Here is a 22,188-nt window from a genome sequence, read left to right as displayed (position 1 = left end):
ACGGATCCAGCTCCGCGTGCGTGCGTGTGTTTGCGTGCATGTGTGTGCGCGCGTGTATGTGGACGAGGCAGCCCGCACTTGACTGTGTTGACGCGGCGATGCTCTTGCGCGTAAAAGCGTTTGCAGCGCTCTCTAAACAGCTACGGACAGATTTTGCCTCGGATGAGCGATTAGGAGGAGGAGGAAGAAGAGCGACCACTGACCACAGAAAACCCCCCGCTTTATTTGGTTATTTGGGGACCATCGCGCCTGCTCGGTTGGCCGCGGCCCGTGGATCGTCAGAAGGAAGCCGCGGCCTGGATTTGAGACGTCGCGGGGACGCGCCGGTGAGTCGCCCAGTGCTGCGCAGCCCGCTGTGTGCAGCACGGCGAAACGCATGTGTGCGGATTTCTACAAGCGGCCTTTTTTATGGCCAGTAATCCCGTCGGGTGTATTTGTTATTGACACCTTTTTTTCCCCATCTTCGGTCACGTGATCGCAGGCACAGGCCCCGCTGTTGATAGGCTAATCAGCCCGTCACCGCGGCGCTGCTTCTGCTTCACACCTCTCCTCTTTTTTTCCGCCTCGGTCCAGCGATTCCTGTCAGTTCCCGTGTTGGAGCCACGAGGCTTGCTGCAGCATGTCATTGTTTGGGCAAACGGGGGAATGTGATGTTGGATTGATTTGATCTGCAGCAGGCTCCGGCGTTTCTTCCTTATAAGCCCAGTGGGGGAAATGTCACTGCTGGAAATAAGTCATTCTAAATAAAGGAGCAAACGTGACATTTGTTTGTAGCTGCTTGTCGTTCCTCGGCTTATTTTAAGACTGCACGGTGGTACCATCAGAGAAATCTGGACCTTGCATTGTTACTCACTCTTTTATGTTGCAGAGAGCTTGGTGATGAAAGGAGGAAGAGGAGGACCGAGGCGGAGTGAGCCCATCCTGGCCCAGGACAGGTTTTAATTAGACCATCGCAAAAGCAGGTACCCGACATCTTGATTGATTGACCTCAACGATCATAGTGGCAATTATTAGTAATGTATTAGTTAATTTTTAGTTAACTACAATGAATGCAATTCAATGAATTACATATCTCATTCTCCCCAGTGACGTCTGTGGTCAGGAGGTGATGGCAGTGCGGACTGAGCTTCACCAACACTACTACCCATTTCTACAGATGGACACTCCCCCGCTGGACGCCTGAGCCCGCACGGAGCGCTGCCCCCCCCGCCCCCGCCCCCTCTCCCTCTGCCTCACCTTGCTCCCCCCCATCCTCCTCCAGCTGCTCCCTGCCCCATCTCTCGTTCCACTCTTACCATCTTACTTTATCATGGCGTGCTACGGACGCTCTCTGGATTCCCCGTGCACGCTCGCCTTGCTGGTGGGCTTCCAGTTTGCCTTTGTTCTCTATTTCTCCCTTGGGGGCTTCCGAGGCCTGGTGTCTGTCCTGGTGCACACCACTGGGCCAGAGTTTGATTATTCCCGACCTCACGACGTCTATACCAACCTCAGCCACTTGGGAGTACCGCCTCCTCCGCCCCGCAACTCTGGCACTGGACCCCCTGCAACAGGACCCCCGCTGAGAGACTGCCGGATCCCTTCCCCCCTGCTGGGTGAGAGAGCGAGCGGGGTTAACAGTGATTCTAAGCTGACATTTAATACCACTTCTAACGCGCTTTTTAAAATTTGTTCCTGCAGTTGGACCCGTGTCCGTCCACCTTTCCTCTCCTCTGTCCATGGAGGAGATCATACAGAGGAACCCGTTGGTGATGCCCGGCGGACACTACCGGCCTCCTGACTGTGAGCCCCGCCACCACACAGCGATAGTGGTACCATACCGGAACCGGCAGACCCACCTTCGTGCCCTGCTCTATCACCTCCACCCCTTCCTGCAACGACAGCAGATCCACTACAGCATCTACATAGTACAGCAGGTCAGGTTATGTGCAGGATGAGTGGGCGTTTGTGCGCAAATCCAGGTTTAAAAATGTATTATCTGTTTCTCAGCGTGTTATTCCGTAGTGTGCGTTGTCTATGTCATGATGAATGCTTACTGTTGTCTGGGTGTGATGTCGGTACGTCCCCAAAGAGAGTGTCAGAGACCGGTTTCTGAAAGCCAAAAGATGCCTCCGTGGAAATAGTAGATAGTGTTCAAGGAAGCCTAAGGGAAATTAAATGAAAATGTGTTTTTTTGTATGTATTATGAATTAACTATATTTAAGATAACTTAATTATCGTAATATAAATTTGTTAAGGGCATTGATTTACTATACTATTTACTAGACTATTTACTTGTGCTGTATTTGTGTTGGATTGGACAACTTCACGTGTCGCTGTGTGTAACACCCCCCCTGCCCTCTCCCTGTCTCTGTGCCCGACTCCAGTGGGGGAACAGTACCTTTAACCGGGCCAAGCTACTGAACGTTGGGGTGCGGGAGGCCCTCAGAGATGAAGACTGGAGCTGCATCTTCCTGCACGACGTTGACCTGCTGCCCGAGAACGACCACAACACCTACACCTGCCACAAACAGTCCCCCACACACCTGTCTGTGGCCATGGACAAGTTCAGATACAGGTAGAGGCAAAGCGTGTGTGGGATGGATGCACTTTTGCACACGTGTATTGTACTGCAATTAAAAGATTGTGCGTCGGGGATTTGACCCTCCCAGGCTGCCGTACCCACAGTATTTTGGTGGCGTGTCTGCACTGACCCCGGACCAATACATGAAGATGAATGGCTTCCCTAACCAGTACTGGGGCTGGGGCGGAGAGGACGATGACATCGCTGCTAGGTGAGGAAGAATAACCGCATGACGGAGTGAACTGTAAACTCCCTGCATGTGAACACGCGAGACGTGGACGGGTGTTTTGCCTCCGAGCTGCACGCCATTTAAGCTTCAAGCTTCTTGTACTTGTTTAATGTCCGTTTTACTGCCACGCATTCCTTTCTTTTCTCATGTTTACATTTGCTGCACCACATGTTTTCCTTGTCTTTGACTTTTCTTTAATCTGTTCTAACATCATTCATCATCTTCACGTCTCCTCCCACTGATGTGGCTTTGCTTATTTTTCTCCCAGAGTGGGCTCAGTGAGTATGTTCGCATGGACTAGCTTGCAGATTTTGGTCCAGGCTCCAGTGCTTAAGAGTTTTTTCGGGCAGTTTTCATGTCATTTCTATGCCCCGGTCCCCTCTGTCCATTTTTCTGGCTCTTTTACTATTTGCTAATATCCTACAGGAAAAGAAACAAGAAAACAAAAATGCAAAAAAGCTCGCACTAATTATTACATGACGCAAAACTATCTCCTCCATTTTTAACAATCCGCTATTTGTGCATGATGTTTGCAACTTCAAATGTGTCATTTACTGGACATGCACAACATTGGTCACACCGTGTTTTGATTGACTTAGATAACTGGGGTGGTACTCAAGCACCAGAGATGGAAAAAGGGAACCACGGTGTTTTCCACCGCCTATAGGCCATAAAAGTATGTTATTCTCATGTCACCCACAATTCTGTTAGTTTCCTTTTTAGTTTTTCTGCTTTTTAGATGTGTTTCTTAGAGGCTACATGTACTCCGAGTGAGTGTTGCTTAGCATTTCTAAAAATATCTACTGACTACTTAGGCGCCAGGTTTTGTTGATTTGAATATTATCCTGCCTGGGAACGCAAATCTGCTGCTCCTGTTGACTCTTGTTGTCTGCTTCTCACTCAGAGTACGACTATCCGGCATGAAGATCATGCGCCCCCCAGTGGCCATTGGTCACTACAAGATGATCAAGCATAAAGGAGACAGAGGCAATGAACAGAACCCACGCAGGTACCAGAGGGACGCACTTCTGGACACACAAAAAATAAATAATTTGAGAAGAAATGTTTCACCTTTTTGATCAAATTTTGTGGGGCAATTGAGAAGTTTCTTCCCCGTACAAAGTACGGGGATGAGAATGATGTTGTCTTCAAGTTTTCTTGCCCATAATGCTTTGGAAAACAAGCTAGTAGCAAGCAAATATATCTAAACCTAATTGGAGAGGTTTTGTCTAATTATTCTCATGGTATTGTGAAAGGAATATTTGACATTTTGGAAAAGCTTATTGACTGTCCTGCAGAGAACTGTTGCTTCTCTCACGTCCGTCCGTTAAATATGAGGCTACAGCCAGGATGCTGTTAGCTTAGCATAAAGACGTGAAACAGGAGCAAGCAGCTCGCCGGCCTTGTCCAAAGAGAACCTGCTTTACTGAACAAATGCCCTATAATATCAAAGCGTCCAACCTGAATTGCTCACACACGCCTACGTGCAAACAAACCTGTGATGTTGTTTACGTCCTTCTAGATTTGACCTTCTGAAAAGGACCCGACTCAACTGGCGCTCAGACGGCCTCAACTCTCTGACCTATGAGCTCCTTTCCAGAGAGCTGGAGCCGCTCTACACAAACCTCACTGTTGACATTGGAGAAGACCCCCGCGTTCCCCTGGGCAAAGCCCCCATCCTGGTGAAAGCAGCATCGCCTCTTCACCAACGTAGCACCAGCAAGGGTGGGAGGACCACCAAACAGGAGAGCAAGAGGCCAGAGAGCAAAGCGGCAAACGCGACTGTGACAGAACCTGCCCAGTTAAAGGCAGCGAACCAGACAACACGGGAGAAGACCGGTGTGGTAAAATAGGACGAGCTGTATAATAAAAGGGCTGCGTCTAATCTGTAGCACAATTGGCAGCCGCTTTCAGGAGAGCAGTGTAAATGGGGTCTGTTGGGGGGGGCGAATGGTGCGCTTTGGTTTCTCTGCCCCCCGCAGGTGAGGTATAGTGATGCGACGGATCGAACGGACAAGCCGTCTTTGTCTTTCGGCGGTGCATTCAGGAACACGGCAGAGCCGCCTCTCGGTTTATCGCCGACTGATTGCGGCTCTGGCTCTACTTACTGACACAAGTCGGGTGCTTGGGATTCATTTGGGGCCAGATGGAGAATGGCAAAAGTTGTATCCACGTTAGAGGTCCAAAACAAACGAAAGTAGACAGCAACCATATAAACCTTTTGCTCTTTTCCAGAAATTGCAAGTCGTAAGCAACCCATCTGTTGCCAGCAGACCTGCAGCTTCATCCAGTTTGTTCCCCAAAAACGGCTGCTGTCAGTCCTCCCCACTTGACGGTGGGTTTGTGTCTCTGTGCCTTCTCTCTCTTCTGCGCATTTTATAGACTGGTGTATGCGCTTTTAGACACCGAGCTGGGGCTAGTTTTATCTCTCCCGCCTCGCAGGCAAATGTTCGAACACAAGAGGGGCTAAAGCTGATCCTGGATCGGGACAAATGGTTTGTTTTAGGACTGCCACTTTTATATTTGTGCATTGATCAAGTGCTGACCAACTCAAAAGTTAACAGATCATTTTAGAGTTTATATCTATGTAGAGAGACTTCTTCATTTGTTTTCCAATTTGTTTTACTTGTCCTTCCTTACAGTCTGGTGCCTCTCTCTCTGAAATTGAGTTCCTAGACAATCAAATAAGTGAAGATACCTGTATTCAACCACATAACAATGTGAGGATATATATTCATTGTGAGAATGTCGGATAAGCATAGACCTGGCATGATCGTTGTTGTCTAGTTTGACTTATGCTTCTGATATTATCTGTGATTTTATTATTTTTCTTTTAGTCTAGTCAAATATGGATAAGTCAAATAGTGTAGGCATGAGACTACACGTCTGCCAGTCCCAGATTGTATTTTAGGTATAAAAAAGGTCATAGTAACACAAAGCACTGTCTATAGATCTAGGTGAGCTTTTAACTAGAAGTACTGACGTCTTTAAAGGGGGTCTCAGTATATAAAGAAAGGCCCTGGTGTATCTAAAAGCTATAAATGAATGTCTGCCTCTGTTTGTCTTTCACTTTTGTATCTTCAAGGCAAGGAGACTAGAAAGACACATGTTTGTTAGTGAGCTAACAAATTAGGACTTGCATGTGAGTAATTAATGCTGACAGATCAATTATCATCAACTTCAACAAGCAGACATTCAGTTTCTGTTTCCATACCATCCATTTGGAATGTATTATTTTGGGTTTCACTGTTTACTGTAGGGAGAGTTTATCAGTTAAAGTTGGTTTAATAGTAGTATTTCTTGCTGCTATTTCAATACGGGAACTGTGTAATTAATCAGCTTGAAAAATGGCATCGTTACACACATTGTTTTGTGTTGAGTGGAGTTTGTCACACTAACAAGTAATGTATTCCTTTTGCCATCTTGAATGTATTTAATTTATTTATTAAGGGACTGAATGAGCTCAGGGCTGTGTTTCAGGGGTTGAAATGAACTTCTCTACTCACTGCAGATTATTTTGCTTTTACACCACGTTTCTTTATATTGATATTGTGCCTCGTGAAATGAGACCGTTACTGAAGGATTGAATTCATACTGCTGGTTTATATATGAGCAGCCTCTAGTGGCACGGGGTGGGAGTGTGCCAACCCAGAGGAACCAAGTACTGAATGAATCTGCAGTGTTGTGACATGAATACTAATCATTAATGTTGGCCATTCACAGGTTTCAGCCAATCAAATCTTTGCGTTGCTGTGTGTGTGTGTGTGTGTGTGGATCTCTTTGCATGGTATCACATGATTGATCCTGCAAGCTTAAAGGTGTAGAGACTGTAACTCTCTGTATTTTACTGTTTATGACATAGTATAAAAGGAAACTGTTTATTTATGATACAAAATTACATGTTATTAACAAAACGTGCTGTATGAACCAATTGTGATTGGGAGAATATTTGGCTCAATTTCTACAATTTCTTTGTACTACATAGTGGTTAATTTGCAGTTTAATAGAGAATATATCCACCATATATCATATTGCCTGAGACAATGCCTGTATGACATGAAGCAGTGACTCACTAAAAGCTTTTAAAGACGTTATGTAATCTCAGCAGATTAATCAGCATACTGTGTGCTTACCTGGAGATTGTTCTATATTTAATAAATAGGCTAGTTTTTATAAAGGATGTTTTCACATCAAGTGTTATATACTGTGTTGAATGCAAATCCAGTAAAATGATTGGAACGCCACAAAAGCACTTTTTTTTCTGCAGATTTTTTGTCTTTAAACACATTGGAGAAGTATAAATGTGATTTCTGAGAACTACCTGAATAGAAAAAGGGAATGTTCATTTATTCTTGACAAATGAGACCGAATGAATACGTCACTTATAACAAAACAACATAATACTGTATTTGCATCATACAATAACTGCCTTCTACGTACTTTATTGATTCACCTTATCTTTACTATTAACATATTGTAAGTGTGTGTGTCTCTCTGTGTGTTTGAGTGTGCTTGTGTAGCGCGCAAGGTCATCAAAAAATGCAAACTATACTATATGATGGACAGTGTTGTGACAAAACGCAAATACACACCAATAAATACAATTGAATAAATGTGGAGCTACATACACTCGTATAGATAAAACGGTGCTATACATAGACATAAATACTTGCAGTGATGCACTTACCCTCCCATGACACTCAAGGCCTCCATGAACAGGCTTTAAAAGCGGAGATCTAATGCTCAAGTTAGCTGGTAGATTAGCAGACCTATATCATCGTCAACACATCTAAAACTGCACTAACCTGTTACATCACCCTGTGTAGTGCGGTCCTCTGCGCTCCATGTGGGCATAAAGAGCAGGATCAAAAAGTTGCATATGAGATCATAGCTATAAATAGAAAGTAACCCCTAAGCGCTGTATGCATTGATCTGTTTTATAATCCAAAATGCTGAATGAGTCACCGAGACAAAATGCAAAGCCCAAAACTGGATAGACAAAAAAAGGGCACCTCACAAACAATTCTAATGCCAATGACGACTAGTCTTAACTAACTGAAAAACACACGTGATAGTGTCGACAAAACCTGAGTACAGTCCTGTTTCTGTCCAGGATTAATACGGATTATTCCAAAAAAAGAAGCCCCGTGGCTACTGTTATGATTTCTAAAGCGTAAATGCTCGATCTCCAGATTGAAAAAGCTAACGATAAGCTAGAAACAAACTCATTGGCCACATAAGTGTCAGCATGCAAACAGCACAGCCTTTTAAATTGGACTATCAGCTTGATGGCGTTTAAAGTCCAAAGTGACCTCTGTTATCTGAGTTAGCCACTTGTCATCACCTGCCTGTGTATTTTATGATGTGGGTCATGTCGTAGAACAAAAAGCTAAAGTCTCTCTAGCTTGTGTTACTTTATTTCAGGCAAAAACCACAAAAAAAACCTGGGTTCCTACAAACGTAATAACACTGCTTATCAACAGCATGTCGTGTCGGACATCATCTTATGAGACACCCCGGCGTGAGATTCTGGTTTTAAAGCCGTCACACGTGGACACGTCTTTCTGCAGGACGTTCTGTGATGCAGTTGCAGCAGTGACAGTGTGGTTTGCACTTTCCCTCCAGTAGACTGACACACTGGCCTCTTGAAGTGACGGTGGCAGGCGGATGCAGAGGGCTGAGGCAGCCTTTAGTCAGCCCGTGTTACTGTATGGCCTAAGGGACACAGCTGACCTCTCACACGCTCAGCAATACCTACACAAAACACACACACACAAACATAATGAGCTATACAATATCACCATACAAAGCATCGCATATGAATGTGCATAAATATGCCGCACATTAGTTACACAACATGAAAAAAAAATAGGATAAAGAATAATATATGTTACATAGTCATATATTATTGTGTATAAAACCTTGTAGTTTTTTTAGTGTGAATTATTGCCACTCATCAAGGGGAAAATCTAACATGATTATAGGTCACAACATTCGGTTGCATAACCACTCAAAATGTTCTGCTCTAAAAATCATGTCATCGGATATGGAAATAAAAAATGTGAGAGGATGTATCAAGATCCTGCGGCATCGCTTGCATCGGGGGCTGAATAATGAGGGGAAAACTGGATCGTCCGACGGGGTCGTCGGGCATGGACCCTCCGTCCCGTCTCATCACACGGCTGCTCAGCTGCTCCTGTCATCCATAGTTGCAGCCTCAGTGGACAATTCCCTCAGCCGTGGGCCCTCTCAGCGCTCACAACAAACACATAGATCAAGTGAATTATTTCTGCTTTTGTGGAAGCGTTCTGGAGATATAGGTCATGCAGTCATGGCTCTGAATTCTTTTTGCGGGCCCACCTAAAGTCAAAGTCAACATCCTCCTACCCTCCTGCACAACCTGACCTTGACATTCCCAGGTGATTTTCCACAGAGCTGTGTGTGTGTGTGTGTGAGCCAGCTGCTGTGACGGGACGTGCTTATGTGTGTCCTGGCTTGTGTGCCGACATGGACGTGTCAATGTGTCTACATGTGTGTGGATGTTTTAATTAGGTAGCGTAGGTATGATGAGATGTGCTATGAAAAATCAGCAGTTGTCTATACATAGGGCTTGCCTGCGGCTATGTGTGCAAGAAACAGAGGAAGAGGAGATAGAGAGCACAGGAGTAGAGGTGTGTGGTGGTGGGGTGGGGGGAGCAGAATGTGAGAGGCAGAGGGAGGATGACAGAGAAGGGAGTAGGGTGGGAGGGAGAGGTGGGGGTGGGGGGGCGGGGGGGAGGGTGCAGCAATGAGAGGTATGTGACGCAAGCTAATCGTCTCTGCTCGACGCCGGTTGGCCGCGGAGGCTGCCAGTCAGAGGAGCTGGGAGTCAGGCACTGCTAGGAGAGCAGATTATGAAGCGGAGCTCAACCAGCGGCAGTCTCCTTCCATTGTCTCAATGGCTGCACACGCATTCCTCCTGTGCTCCCTCGCCGTGCTGTCCGCTCTCAGCCGGCCCGGGCTCTCCTTTTCTGGGGAGGAGAATCAGCCCGGACTCTTCTTTGAAGAAGTGCCTAAAATCATGGACAGAAGGTAAATCCATCCTCTCTATGTCTGTGAACGGAGGAGGGGTCTAGGGGAGGGGATGGGGGAAGGGGTGAGGGGGGGGGGGGTGTATAGGGAGATGCATGCAGGGATGCTGGGATGCTGATGTGTTCCCTTGTGGTCTTTCTTTCCTTCCTTCGCCTCCCTTCCCTTCTTACCGGTGCCACCAGGGTCGCATCGCAAACAGTGAATGTGGGTAGCGTTGGCGTATCGGACGGAGCTGAGCTGCGAGCCTTTGTTTGTCTCAGTTGTGGACACTGCATTGGACGCTGCCTATCGATCGTGGACAGGGGCTGTTGACTCTGTACAGTAGTGTTGGTCTAACAACAAAGCAAGCTAAATAAGGCTAGGGCCCTTGGCCTGCAGGAGGAAGGGAAGGACAGATGAGAGAAGAGGGTGACCAGTACGCAGGGAAGGTAAACAACAATGGGATAGGGAGGAGAGGAGAGGATGCTTCAGGGACGGTCTGGCGGGGTCTGTTTACTGATGCAGTCATTGAGAGAGAGAGAGAGAGAGAGAGAGAGAGGAGAGGAAGGGAATTCTAGCCGACCATGTCTGCATAATGCACAGGCAGTCCTGCAGGTCAAATCTGGATCAAATATTCAGACCCTCACAACAGTGTAACAGGGACGAGACTGAATCGACATCAGACACATCAGGCCTTTGCTAGCACCAGTTCTTGCCCGCTTACAGACACATTAATGCAATAACACTGTGCCAAAACCATGTAAGGCTCTTGAAACTATGCCAGGCATCATTGCCCACACTATCCATAGAGCAAATGCTAAATACGATGCGGTTTCTGACACAGTGATCTGTGATCATTGTTCATGACTGGCCTTGTTGTTTCACTCGCAGGACAGTGATACTCTTCGGAGCGTGAAAGATTATCACTGACGTGCTTTCATTTATTGCAAAAAGAATATTATCTGTAGACATGTTTGCAAGTGTAGGGCACATTTAGAATTCAATATACAAAGACTCCAGGGATTGCGCTCATTCCGGCTCAATCTGGTGTTTGTGGAACACCGACAGATCCCTATCTTAACTTTTCACCGCAGTCTCTCCGATGGAGAACGGCTACGTTGATTTCTCCTGGGGTTTCAAGCCTTTCCCTCCGAAAAAAAACTTTGTACGTAACTCGCTTCGTGTAACAGTTGCAGTCCCCGCTGACAGTCACAGCTGACAGACTCCAATATGCTGTTATATAAGACGAGCCTTTCATTTCAAAGACCTTGTGAGGCTGCAATACACAGGTTAGAAATACAGAAGGGAAGGTAGGGTGAGTTAGAAGCCTCTATAGTGCTAATAGACACGAGGCTGCAGACTGAAGAAAACGTGTTCAGTAAGCTTTATTTATCCGGTAACTGACATGTGCAGTGCTAGAACATATATGCAACTGGAATATGATTGATAGCCAACATAATTGCAAACGTATTAGAAATACCAGATGACCCACTGTTTGTTTGTTTCTACCTGAATAACTCCATCCATCATCATACAAACACTTTCACTGTTAAAAGTACATTTTAGAAATAATGACGTCTCTCACATTCCCGGTTTAAAACTAAATAATTGGTAATGAATGATGTCACAAATGTTAACAAAAATAAACCATTTTTTCTGTTCTGATTCAAAATCTTTCTGATTTGGAAAGATCCAAATACGAGTACAGTTAAGGGGTCCAAATTGTAATTCATGAATTGCTTTTCACTCATCTGAACTGTCCATCAACTGCAAAGACAGAGAATGAGAGTTGTTTGCAAAATGTAAAAAAGGATGCTGGTGTAAGCTTTTTCTTGCTATGAAGATAGCAGAGAATAAAATTGATGTTGTAATGACTTTTATATGTTCAAGTATGTTCAAGTCCTTCACTTACCAGTAGCACCGGTGTTGAATTAAACTGCCCTAGTAAACTTCTCAAACAATTAGATATGGTCCAATTGCTGTAACTCACTACAACAGACTCACATTATATTATATCATTCACATAATTGAATGATTATGTGAATGATATAATAATCTGATCCCTGACGCACTTCCAAAGACTGAATGGGGTCAGCACCATTAGTACGGATCTATGCTCGACTCCTTCGCAAGCGTCTAAATGAGTGTGAAATTCTGGAAAGTAAAAGATGCTTTAAAACACAAACAGCACTGCAAGATTTACTAATGCGCACTTGCTCCTGTTTGAAGATAGGCAGTGTAGACGAACACAGACTCAAGTTAAAGGAACAAGTTGCTTGTATCTTTTTATCCACCGCAGTGTAAACTTAACACGTTTTTAAATGAATCTTAAAACTGTTAAACAAAGACCAACCTAAATATAGACCCAGACCAGGTCAACGTAAGGGATTTCCAGCAGAAGATGGATCAGTGATCCGCCTTTAAGGAAAGATTAAAGGGTTTAAACCCCACCAGCTAATTGGAAGAATATACACATATTATTTAGTGAGAAAATATCAAGTAAAAGGCGAGTATTTATGGGTACAGACATTTGTGACGCCCTGTGCGATGTTAGTATGTCCCCACCAGCACTGAGGTATTTGATCTCAGAGGCCTGGGAAGATTTACATAACTATAGCACTTGAACCGAGGTCAAGTTTCATCCGCAATCAACGCTACACTAAAAACGGCACCGCGGGTGTGGCTGGCGTATTAGTAAACACCTAAAGCTTAATCTGCACTAATAAATCTATTAATAGGGCAGTACCTGCACCGTGGTATTAAGACACAATTTCCCACCGTGTTACCAGCTAAACCCATGCATGGATTCATTTTTAATAGACATAATTGTAATTGTATTGACATAAACTTTGCAAAAGGTGTTCAGCCTGTATGCAGCATTGGGAAATACTATACATACCCGGGTATGAAATATCATGTCGGCATAATATTAGGAAATCCGAGCACCAAAGCACGTCAATGTAGTCTGATACTCAGTTGACATCCTCGATGTTTCTAGTGCTTGAAAGCCAAATGTAAAAGCTTCAGGTCCAGATCTTAATACTGAATATGTGCTATTTATAATATTTCTAATTAAAATAGATGTTTAAAACAAGCAAAGTTCCATGCGCAGAAAATAGATGACCACTGAACCGGACCGAACTATTACTCCCCAGTACCGTATCCCAGTTTTATGTCTTAAGGCCTTGTTGGGCTGATCCTGGTTTAGAGAGTCTCAGTGGCTCAGCACCCGTGGCAGCAGAGGAGAAGAGGATATGGTTACATGTTTGTGGAGCAGGCACCACACCTTCTCAGCAGCACACAGCAGAGGCATCCAATCCACGGGCCTGAATGAGGACGCCTGGTGAACCCGGGGGGGTGTTATTGACCGAGGTGGTGTCAGTATGGCGTAAAAGGTTCTCAATGCCGTCAGTATTTAAAAGCAAGACACTTAGATATCCAGAATGAAGTGCGACGGTAGCAGGCCGGTGATCGTCGCAGTCGGTCCTATCTTCTGTTCGGTGTACGTGCATGTTTGTAGGCACATATTTAGGGATATGTGCAGAGGGGGCGAGGTGAGCCAAGGAGTGGCTCTGGCGTGGCTTTGATTATATAAAGGGCCTGTTCAGCACCCGGGCACCGTGTGACAGGCTGAGCCAATGACGTGTCCGCAGCAGTCCCGGGTTGCTGACCTCGCAAAACTGGCACAGGAACAAACGGATGGGCTTTAGTTAGCACTCGTGTTCGCACAGACTCCTCTGGCTCCTTCCAGCCAGCTGGGGCCGAGGTGCAGAGGAAGGAGTGCTTATTCACTTGTGTTTGGGATGGGCTGGGGTAAAGGGAGGTTTGGGGGGTGGGGGGGTGGGGCATACGCAGCATGTTTATAATGAAGCAGTTGTTAATCACTAAATCTAGCTGTGCAGTGTTTATTCAAATGCATAAATGTGTAGATCAGATGTGAGAGTTTTGTCGAATCTTTAAGTTAAAACATAATATAGTTTTTTCTTTTTCTTTTAGATGGTAAGTGCAGGTGATGAGTGAGCGGCGTCCCAGTAACGCTGGTCCTACACTTTCAGTCACAACGGTCAGCTGCTAAAGGCATTTGTGCTTTTGGCAGCTCTTTCACGTACAAACATGCCGACCCAGCATTCACCTGGGAAAACGTACAGTTTTGGATTTACTATACAAGTAGTATAAATGAAACATTAAATGAAGAGTGTGCCAGTATGTGCTTTCACAGGCACAATCACATATGCCAGGTAGTGTCTGCGTTGGAGAACAAGTCACAGAAAATGACAGCACATTATTGGCTCAAATGTATTGAAGCTTAATTCGATTCACTTTGATTTATTGACCAACTCCCGTCATTACTCTACAGTTGCGTGATGGCTGACCTGAAACAAAGTCAAAATCAATGCCGGTCACATGGAAGAGTAGCTTGCATCTGAATGTTGCATACCATGAACGTGCCTTTTTTAATCCATTTACCATTTAGACAACTTTAAATAACTGACCTAACACTCCTCCATTTGAAATGAGCTTGATTACAATGGTCACGATCCACTTCGTCATCGACTGCACGGGTGCACAAGTCACGGTTTTAGGACTTGGGGCAGCTGTTTTAATTAGCAATTGAACTCTTGGCGAATAGCAAAGGCTGTGACATCAGGTCTTAATCTCTTCATCTTGTTCGGAGCCCGTGTCCCTCCATGTTTGAGCTCTAGTGGACCTGGCCCGTGTTTACCACTAATCCAAATCCATCTCACATTAAACTACACAATAGTCTGAAGGTGGAAACTAACCCAGACGGGTAGACAACTGCTTCAGACTACTGGAAGTGTCTCGCTACCTACCCTAAATCTATAACTTAACTAGTGCTGCCACAACACTAATGCCTTTTTGTCTGCAAGCTTCTGCCTAAGTCTGCTGACCTTGTGTTGATCTTTAATTACACTGCCCAATCCGAAACTAATAAGTTCATTATTTTTTGTAAATGTGAGAACTGGATAGATGCTTGCTCTCTTCAATTGGAAAAAAAGTAGGCCGCTATGGTGAAGATATTAAGCCTTGCATACACGGAGGACTGAGTCTACAATCTGGCCCCGGTGTCACAAATCCATCATTTCCTTGAATCTGACCAAAATCCAGGCCAACAGTTTGGATTTTTTGCAGATGAAAGAAGAGAAAACAAAAAGGTACATCGCCCCAATTCCCCTTCAGATTATGGAAAGACAATATGAGAAAAACGGTGCCATTACCAACGTAAAACAATGATAATGTTCCAAATTGAGATCAAAATGAACTACCTACACATGTCACATGGTTGTACCTTCTGGTCTGTGGAGTTAAGAAATAATGTTGTACAAATATAGATTTTTGTCCAATTCCTAACTCTTTTAAAAAAAAAAAAATGTGGGTTGGAGTTTATAAATCACTGAACTAGAGTGGAGTAAATGGAGCAGCTCCGCTGCTGTCTGCCTCAGAGAACAAAATGTGAACAGCACTTGATTACAGTAGTCACAGCTATTGACTGGCTTTGTGTGTTTGATAAATATTTGGGTCATCTTCAGTCTATCTCATGTAGCTACTATAAAGGCTCTCCCTACAAGATCACAGCATTACTATTCAACTGAAGGTAACAAAGATACAGATCAAGGTCCTTACAGATATTGCCTTTGTTGTGCTGCAATTCCCAAAATGATTTGAACTACTAATAACAAACAGACTGAAGTCATTCCTGGTGCCTCGACACAATGCAGACGTGCATTTTCCCACTCATACCAAGTTCTACGGTTTACCTTTTACACGTCCAGTATTAACACAAAACTAGCCATGTCAGCACGGCCCTGTAAGCCCATTGCTGACATATGACGTCTTTGATTACCGTTAAAAGGATCAAGATTAACCTCATGAAGTTTATAGCTGTACATGGTTTAGTTACGCTGAGAGGTTCACGGGCCGGAGCTGACGTGTGATGGAAAAGGAAGCGATCCACCCTCTTTCCCTTGTGCACAATGTGGGTCAGTTCCACATCAAAGGTCGCTTATTCGGTAAAAGCAGCACGCCACACGACGACTGTGTTCCTGCTTCACAGACACAAAGCAAACCTCAGGACTCAGGCTTATGTGGAAGTCTTGTGTCTTGAGTTTATACTAAGTGCTCTGCTCTGTGCATTGTACAGTCGTTTAAGAATCATTCAGAATATGCTGCAAAATGTGTAATTTAATAAATAAGTCATTTTCATACATGTCCCTTTGATTGCTGCATCTGCATCAGTACATATATACTTTATATAATACATTTGAAGAAATTTGCTAAAAAAGCCTTGTGTACATTATGGAGCATTATCAAAAGAAGAAAAAACTCTTTTCTCGGCCTCTTGTGATCACCAGGCCTCATTATCTCCTCTGTTTTTTTTCCACAGCAAAGAGAACCCCAAACAAGCAACAAGAATCACATCAAGTGAGTAGCAACTGTGGTGTGACACGAGGCCTGATTCAATCATGCCTGTCATGTTCATATTGAAGCTGATGTGTTGGAAAGATACTACTGACAAACGCATGCTGTTCTTAATGCTGAGATATCGGAGATACCGTCGGATTCTGATGTGTGGCTTGCGCCAGATCCAAAACATCTTGGTGGCAAATCAGATGCGTTATGTTTGCCAAAAAAAAAAAAGCACAAAGAAATATAAGATGGAGACATTCCTTGAAATGGTCATATTCTGATTGCAAATGATGTGGTTCTGAAACAGTATTTGCAAACATGGAACAATACCACCGTAACCGAAACAAACTGCTGATGAGTCACTGCGATGACGCAAAGCTGCTGGAAATAGAGCCTGAGCACCAAGTAGTACGCAGGATCTCTCTGTGCGCGTGTGTGTGAGTCTGCGGCCGAACGTGTGTGAAATTGTCTGAACTTTTATGTTCATGTTTGCAAAGCTGCATTGCAGCATTTGCAATCAGCTTAATGTGTCATACTGATATAATCTTTCATGGTGCAGTAATGTGTGTACGTGTTTTCAGGTCAAGATGGTGGGTATGGCTTGGAGAGTGAAGAGGTTATTTTGACGCCTGAAGATGAAAACCCACTCAGGAGAATACTGCAGGTACACGCACACACACACACACGCACACACACACTCTCTTCTCTATCGCCACCATCAGCCCTTTATCTTCATCTGCTGATACAAACGCACACACAGACACACATTGGGATGCACACAAACAAAACACAGCATACTCACTCAGCCACGCGGTTTGACCTTGGCCGTGGGAATGGTGTTGGCGGCACATTAACCAGAGGTTAAATATCCTAGCCACCCACACACGTCAGACTCAAACTACGAATGCGTTGAAATGATATGCCGTGTCGGATGATGCATTCAGGCTCTACATGGATTCACCGATTCGATGCAACAAATCTCTGAGTGGAGCTTTTCAAATGTTTTATTTCATTCCTCACATTTCCAAATACTATAAAAAAAAAGATAATCACTTCATGGCCACTTTACATATCTTGTGAAACAGGGCTGGATTAGCCCAAATGCCCTCCAACGAGATGCGGCCTTTGAGCAAACAGACTAAAAGGCTGGAAGGGGCTGTTTCTATCTGCACAGTGCAGAAATGCAGCAAAACAGCTCCCACACTATTATATGCAAATTCATAAAGCTTTTCTACAGAGACGACCACACGGCTCCATCCTCATTTGAGATTTAGCGGATGTTGCCACACGGAACATTTTAAGGTCAGAATGACAAGCGTAATTGGCCTTTTTAAAAACTGGGACTCCATAAAAGGGAAGCGCATAGATACTAAGAAAGCTTGGTTTGCAGTTATAAGGAGCACAATTAGAGCTGCTTGGTGGTGATACATACAGGTTGCGTTGTAGTACGAGAAGGGTTCGACTGCAATGGCTACATTTACTGAGGAATACGATAACTTGACTGCTGTGTCCTTGTTCAGTGGCTGGATCCTCCTGTGTGTTTACAACTGGTTTCATAAGTTTGAGCTCAACTTCGTAATGATACACTTTATTTATTCAACAGCTAGATTTTGGCGGGTCTTCTTGATGGAAAATACATTTATTAAAAGGGCGAACAGGATCAGCAAAAACTTGAGGCGAGCACATTTTGTGGTCCTCCTGAACTGTCTCTGAATACAGATCCGATCCCCCTCCAGCAGTCGACGAACGCAGAGCTTCTTTTGCCCGTGCTGCTGGTGGCCTGTTTACTGAAGTCTCTTTATTTCTGCTGTCCTTAATTCTCCTCTTCATATGTTTTCAGCCTTTTAACTGGCATCAGCCAGGGATGTATCACAGTAAGAGGAAGCTGCTCCAATCTCTTCTGGGGCCTTACGGCCCACTGAGTGTGTCTTACAATGGGAAGACCTGCATTCTGTTCAAGGCAAAGCGCCTGGCAATTCGCTACAGAAACCAAACCTTTATTGACCTGACGGAGAAGGTCTTTAACACCAACTCGCCCGTGGACACTAAAGGCTCCATCTGCACCAAGGAGAAAGCTACGTAAGTCGAGGCTGTGGACAGAGAGCTTTTTTTTGTATTGTTGCACTATTTACAAAACATGCAGCTTAAGATAACTTCTTATCAGCACAGCTTTGATTGTACTTTAAATAATTATACTTTATTGTCATGGGTGTGACAAGGAGGATTACTTACTAGTACTATGAGATATTTAAATATAAATGACATTATCTAAGGAAATGTTGGAAAGTGCTAAAGTACTTCATTGAGAAGACAGTAATACGCCTAATATTCACTGTGGTGAGTTGTTACTGTGCGAAAATAAATGTTTTAAAATACTTTTTTTTACCGTAGGCTTTCATTAAAGTTTGGTGATGTGGAGGACTTGCGAGGTCTAGTAATCAGGTAAATGCATATTTAAAATATTATCTCCGAACGTCATACTATATTAAACTAATGTATCACACTGAGCCGTTATTGTAAATACGGACATGTGACCTGTGTATGGAACTAACTACAGCGCTTCCTCCGCCAGGCTTCAAATGTCAAACACTTTCTACGAAGCAGCCGGTCAAAATTGGTTCACACTAGACAGCGTGCACATCCACTACAACTGGACCCAGGAGGCCACGTTTAACGCCAGCGAGGTCTACGCTCCGGCCACTTCGTCCTACCATTGCCAGCACGTCAGCAGCCTGCACAAATACGACACCCTGCTGGTGCCCAGCTCCCACACGGACACTTCCGCTAGCTGGCACATCACTTTCACTGACTTCCAGGTACACTGTGGAACAAGTCGCACAACTTTTGCGCTCTTTCCTGGAGTCTTTCCCCACCGTTTTCCCGGCTCTCGAGCACACGTCTCCGTGTGCCCGTGTTCCGCCTGTTAAGCTGCCAGCGTGTGGTCAGTCTGTTTAGCAGTTTTACAATCTGTCAGTATACGCTGTCTGTTTAGCCATCTGCTAGACTGTCTTCACCTGTCCATCCGCCCAGGGCCTCTGCGAGTGGTCAGCCAAGAAAGAACCACTCGCCCTCTCTAGTTAAGCCTAATCCCATCTCTCTGTGCTCTTCCAGATCCAGGCATTCAACGTACAGTCAGACAAGTTTGCGTCGGCCAGTGACTGCGCCACCTTTCTGACGCCCGCCATCCTGATGGGCTTGGTGACGTCTCTGATCCTGCTCCTGGTCTTAGCCTACGCCCTGCATATGGTGGTGCACCTCAAGCACATCGACCGCTACGAGGAGCACAAAGCAACCGTCTACTTTCCCCGTAGTCCGGAAGCCGAGTTGCCAGACAAGAACAGCCTGTGAAAATGGAGAGCCGGAGAACGACGGGAGAGGGGGAGAGGGAAAGCTGAGAAGCGAGGCAGAGGGGAGCGCAAGTGAATACAAGAGTGAATAAGTATCCTCCACAGAATATTTGTTCAACAAAATGACAACTTTGCCTGTTCATATGAAAACCGTGTACATTTTAACTACTTTAAGTAAATGCAGACCGTGGTTGGATACTTTTTCTTCTCTTCTCTTTGACCTGCATCATGGCATCCAGATTTTGAATGAAGCCTTTGGATGTTCCGGCATCTCCCTGAGAGATGGTTCATGATCCTGATGTCAAAGGTCAAGGACGGTCCCGGGGCCCCGAGGGGCAAGGGCATATACAGGACTTTACCCCAGTCAGCCATTGAAACCACCAAAGGCTAGTAACTGTAGCTAATACAGCTAACATCAGATGCTCATTGTACGTATGTATTACATGGCTTACAAGTGTCATATTACAAGCTTCCATCACACACATTGTCTTTACAGCTTTCATTACAGTGTAATTTGTCTGATACCGCTGCAAGAATTATATACTTCAAACAGTCAGTTTTATAGCTGAAATAGCCGTATTAGCTGCATGCCATACAAGGCTGGTCTATCTGGGCTAGTACAGTGTTTCCTAATAATAAGGATTACACAGAGTCTTGCATGGGTTGCAGCTTAAAATGATCAAATATGGCACAAAGTAAATGAGCTTGAAAAGCTTTTGAGTGAAAGCGAAGAGAAATATTAGGAACCACTAGTCTAGCATCTGGCTGGAAGGAAATGGACCAGTGACACGGGCCCTTAGGAGCCTCTGGAGTCTCTCACCCCATCCCTGGACAAAGACTGCTGCTCGGGACTTAACTGTGAAATTGCTTTTTGCAGACCGCGGGCCAGATAAACGGGGGGGGGGGGTGTATCCTACAAACTAGCACAACATTGGTTAGCTGCAAAGGCGCTAACAAAAAAAGACTATCAAAGACTACACAAGGAACTATGCTGCACAAGACTGCCCATCTGAGGGCGGGGCAGGAGAGCGGGTGTTGCGATGACGTAACTTTCTGAGAGTCAAGCGTTTGGGAGGCCCTGGGCCCTCCGTCCTCACCACTGGGTCGGACTGCCAAAGTGAAGCCGCAAAAAGGAGTTGCCATGAATTATAGTTGAGAGACGGAAGGGAGACTGTGTGAAAATGAACCGTTACAGCTATGTACAAAACGAGAACACATACATGTACAGAAGTGTCACTCTGCAGAGGTCTTTTTTTTATATACAATGTAATCATGAAATACTAGTAGGTACAGGATGACAATGCTAATCCTCATAAGCAAAAGGATATACAAGGCTGTAGATACATTAATATCTCTATACGATCATAGCTGTTAACTATCTTCAAATATTGCACAACTAATAAAAATAGGTACCAGTAAGACATTGTGCAAAGACGATTGGTGAAAATATCAATGGGTATGATTTTTTTTACAAAGTATAAACATATTATACTGTCTCGCCGTTTCCTCCAACTGTAAATGACGATGAAGGGCGATACTATGGAATGCCGTCCACCCACCGGGACTTATAGATGCCATATTATGCCAGAAGTCACACTAGCAGCAGTAACAGCATCAGTGAGTCATTACTACAGATAAAAAAAACATTCCGCATGACAGTAAATAGACATCTTAACATTCGATATGGCAATTCTGTCAATCTGTAGCAGTGTGAAATATGTTCTTTGGTCATAAATGTATCCTACGAAATGAGCGGAGGCGGTTTGTCCAAACACCAACTGATGTAGATTGAACAATAAAGGGTAATCAGAGGAAATGTGTGTCGCGTGTAGATGTCATATTGTGTCTTGCATACAGGATCACACGAATCACATATTTTTCGGCTATTTGGATGAAACTAATACCAAATCTATTTAAATCGCATGATGTAGTCCCAGTGTCCAGTTCTTGCGCAAGCCTCGACTCCCCTCCTGAGTGCTCATCCTCTCACATTCCCCCTGAACTAACATGTCAGTGCAGTTTACCTGTCGGCACCGGGCCAATCAATCCGTTTCATGCACACTTCATAGGCAATAGCCAGTTCAAGTTCTACTCTTTAGCCGGTCATACGGGTGTCATATAATCCATATCCATGGCCCACCTATGTTTTCAGCTATAATTTAGTAGTCGGACTGAATACCAAATTCCTAAGTGGAATCTGAACAGCCATGTTGTTCCCTTAAATTCTGTATTTCACGGAGAGTTGCACGTGTGATGCGTCGACATCTAGTGGCTTCAACTGGCAACTGTCGCTCGCGCGTGATGCCCGGAAACCAGGAAGCAGCGACGCGTTTCAGGAATATCAGATTACTTTTTCAATAGGAACTACAGTGACAACCAGAGGAGGTTGAGTGACGGGTAATATTTCCAAAATGGGGTCCGGTAGTTTGCTGTGGAGTTTCTTTTCTCAGCCCGCAGTCGACAAAAAAGAGACCCCTACAGGCACAAGTAAGTTAACCCAAAGCTTGTCTTACTTGTTGTGTCTAGGGTTTTAAATCTAACGTTACATCCCTTCAAAATCTCTCTCAGGAGCTACA

General features: G+C 44.6%; 2 protein-coding genes across 2 annotated transcripts; both read left to right on the top strand.

Moving 5' to 3' along the window:
* Positions 1-20: 20 nt before the first annotated feature.
* Positions 21-7,041, top strand: b4galt3 (UDP-Gal:betaGlcNAc beta 1,4- galactosyltransferase, polypeptide 3). The gene is made up of 8 exons (XM_040193678.2): positions 21-326; positions 869-962; positions 1,087-1,592; positions 1,678-1,913; positions 2,364-2,554; positions 2,649-2,771; positions 3,694-3,798; positions 4,312-7,041. The coding sequence occupies exons 3-8, from the start codon at positions 1,310-1,312 to the stop codon at positions 4,640-4,642; spliced, it is 1,269 nt and encodes a 422-aa protein (XP_040049612.2). The 5' UTR covers positions 21-326; positions 869-962; positions 1,087-1,309; the 3' UTR covers positions 4,643-7,041.
* Positions 7,042-9,543: 2,502 nt separating this feature from the next.
* On the top strand, positions 9,544-21,428 carry atp6ap1lb (ATPase H+ transporting accessory protein 1 like b). The gene is made up of 7 exons (XM_040193950.2): positions 9,544-9,860; positions 16,243-16,280; positions 16,847-16,929; positions 18,106-18,344; positions 18,657-18,707; positions 18,838-19,081; positions 19,377-21,428. Exons 1-7 carry the CDS (start codon positions 9,727-9,729, stop codon positions 19,611-19,613), a joined length of 1,026 nt encoding a protein of 341 aa, XP_040049884.1. The 5' UTR covers positions 9,544-9,726; the 3' UTR covers positions 19,614-21,428.
* The last annotated feature ends 760 nt before the right edge of the window (positions 21,429-22,188 follow it).

The sequence above is a fragment of the Gasterosteus aculeatus genome, chromosome 2 (assembly GCF_964276395.1).
Source record: "Gasterosteus aculeatus chromosome 2, fGasAcu3.hap1.1, whole genome shotgun sequence".
In the NCBI taxonomy this organism is placed as follows: Eukaryota; Metazoa; Chordata; class Actinopteri; order Perciformes; family Gasterosteidae; genus Gasterosteus; species Gasterosteus aculeatus.
This window is presented reverse-complemented; position numbering and strand designations above follow the sequence as displayed.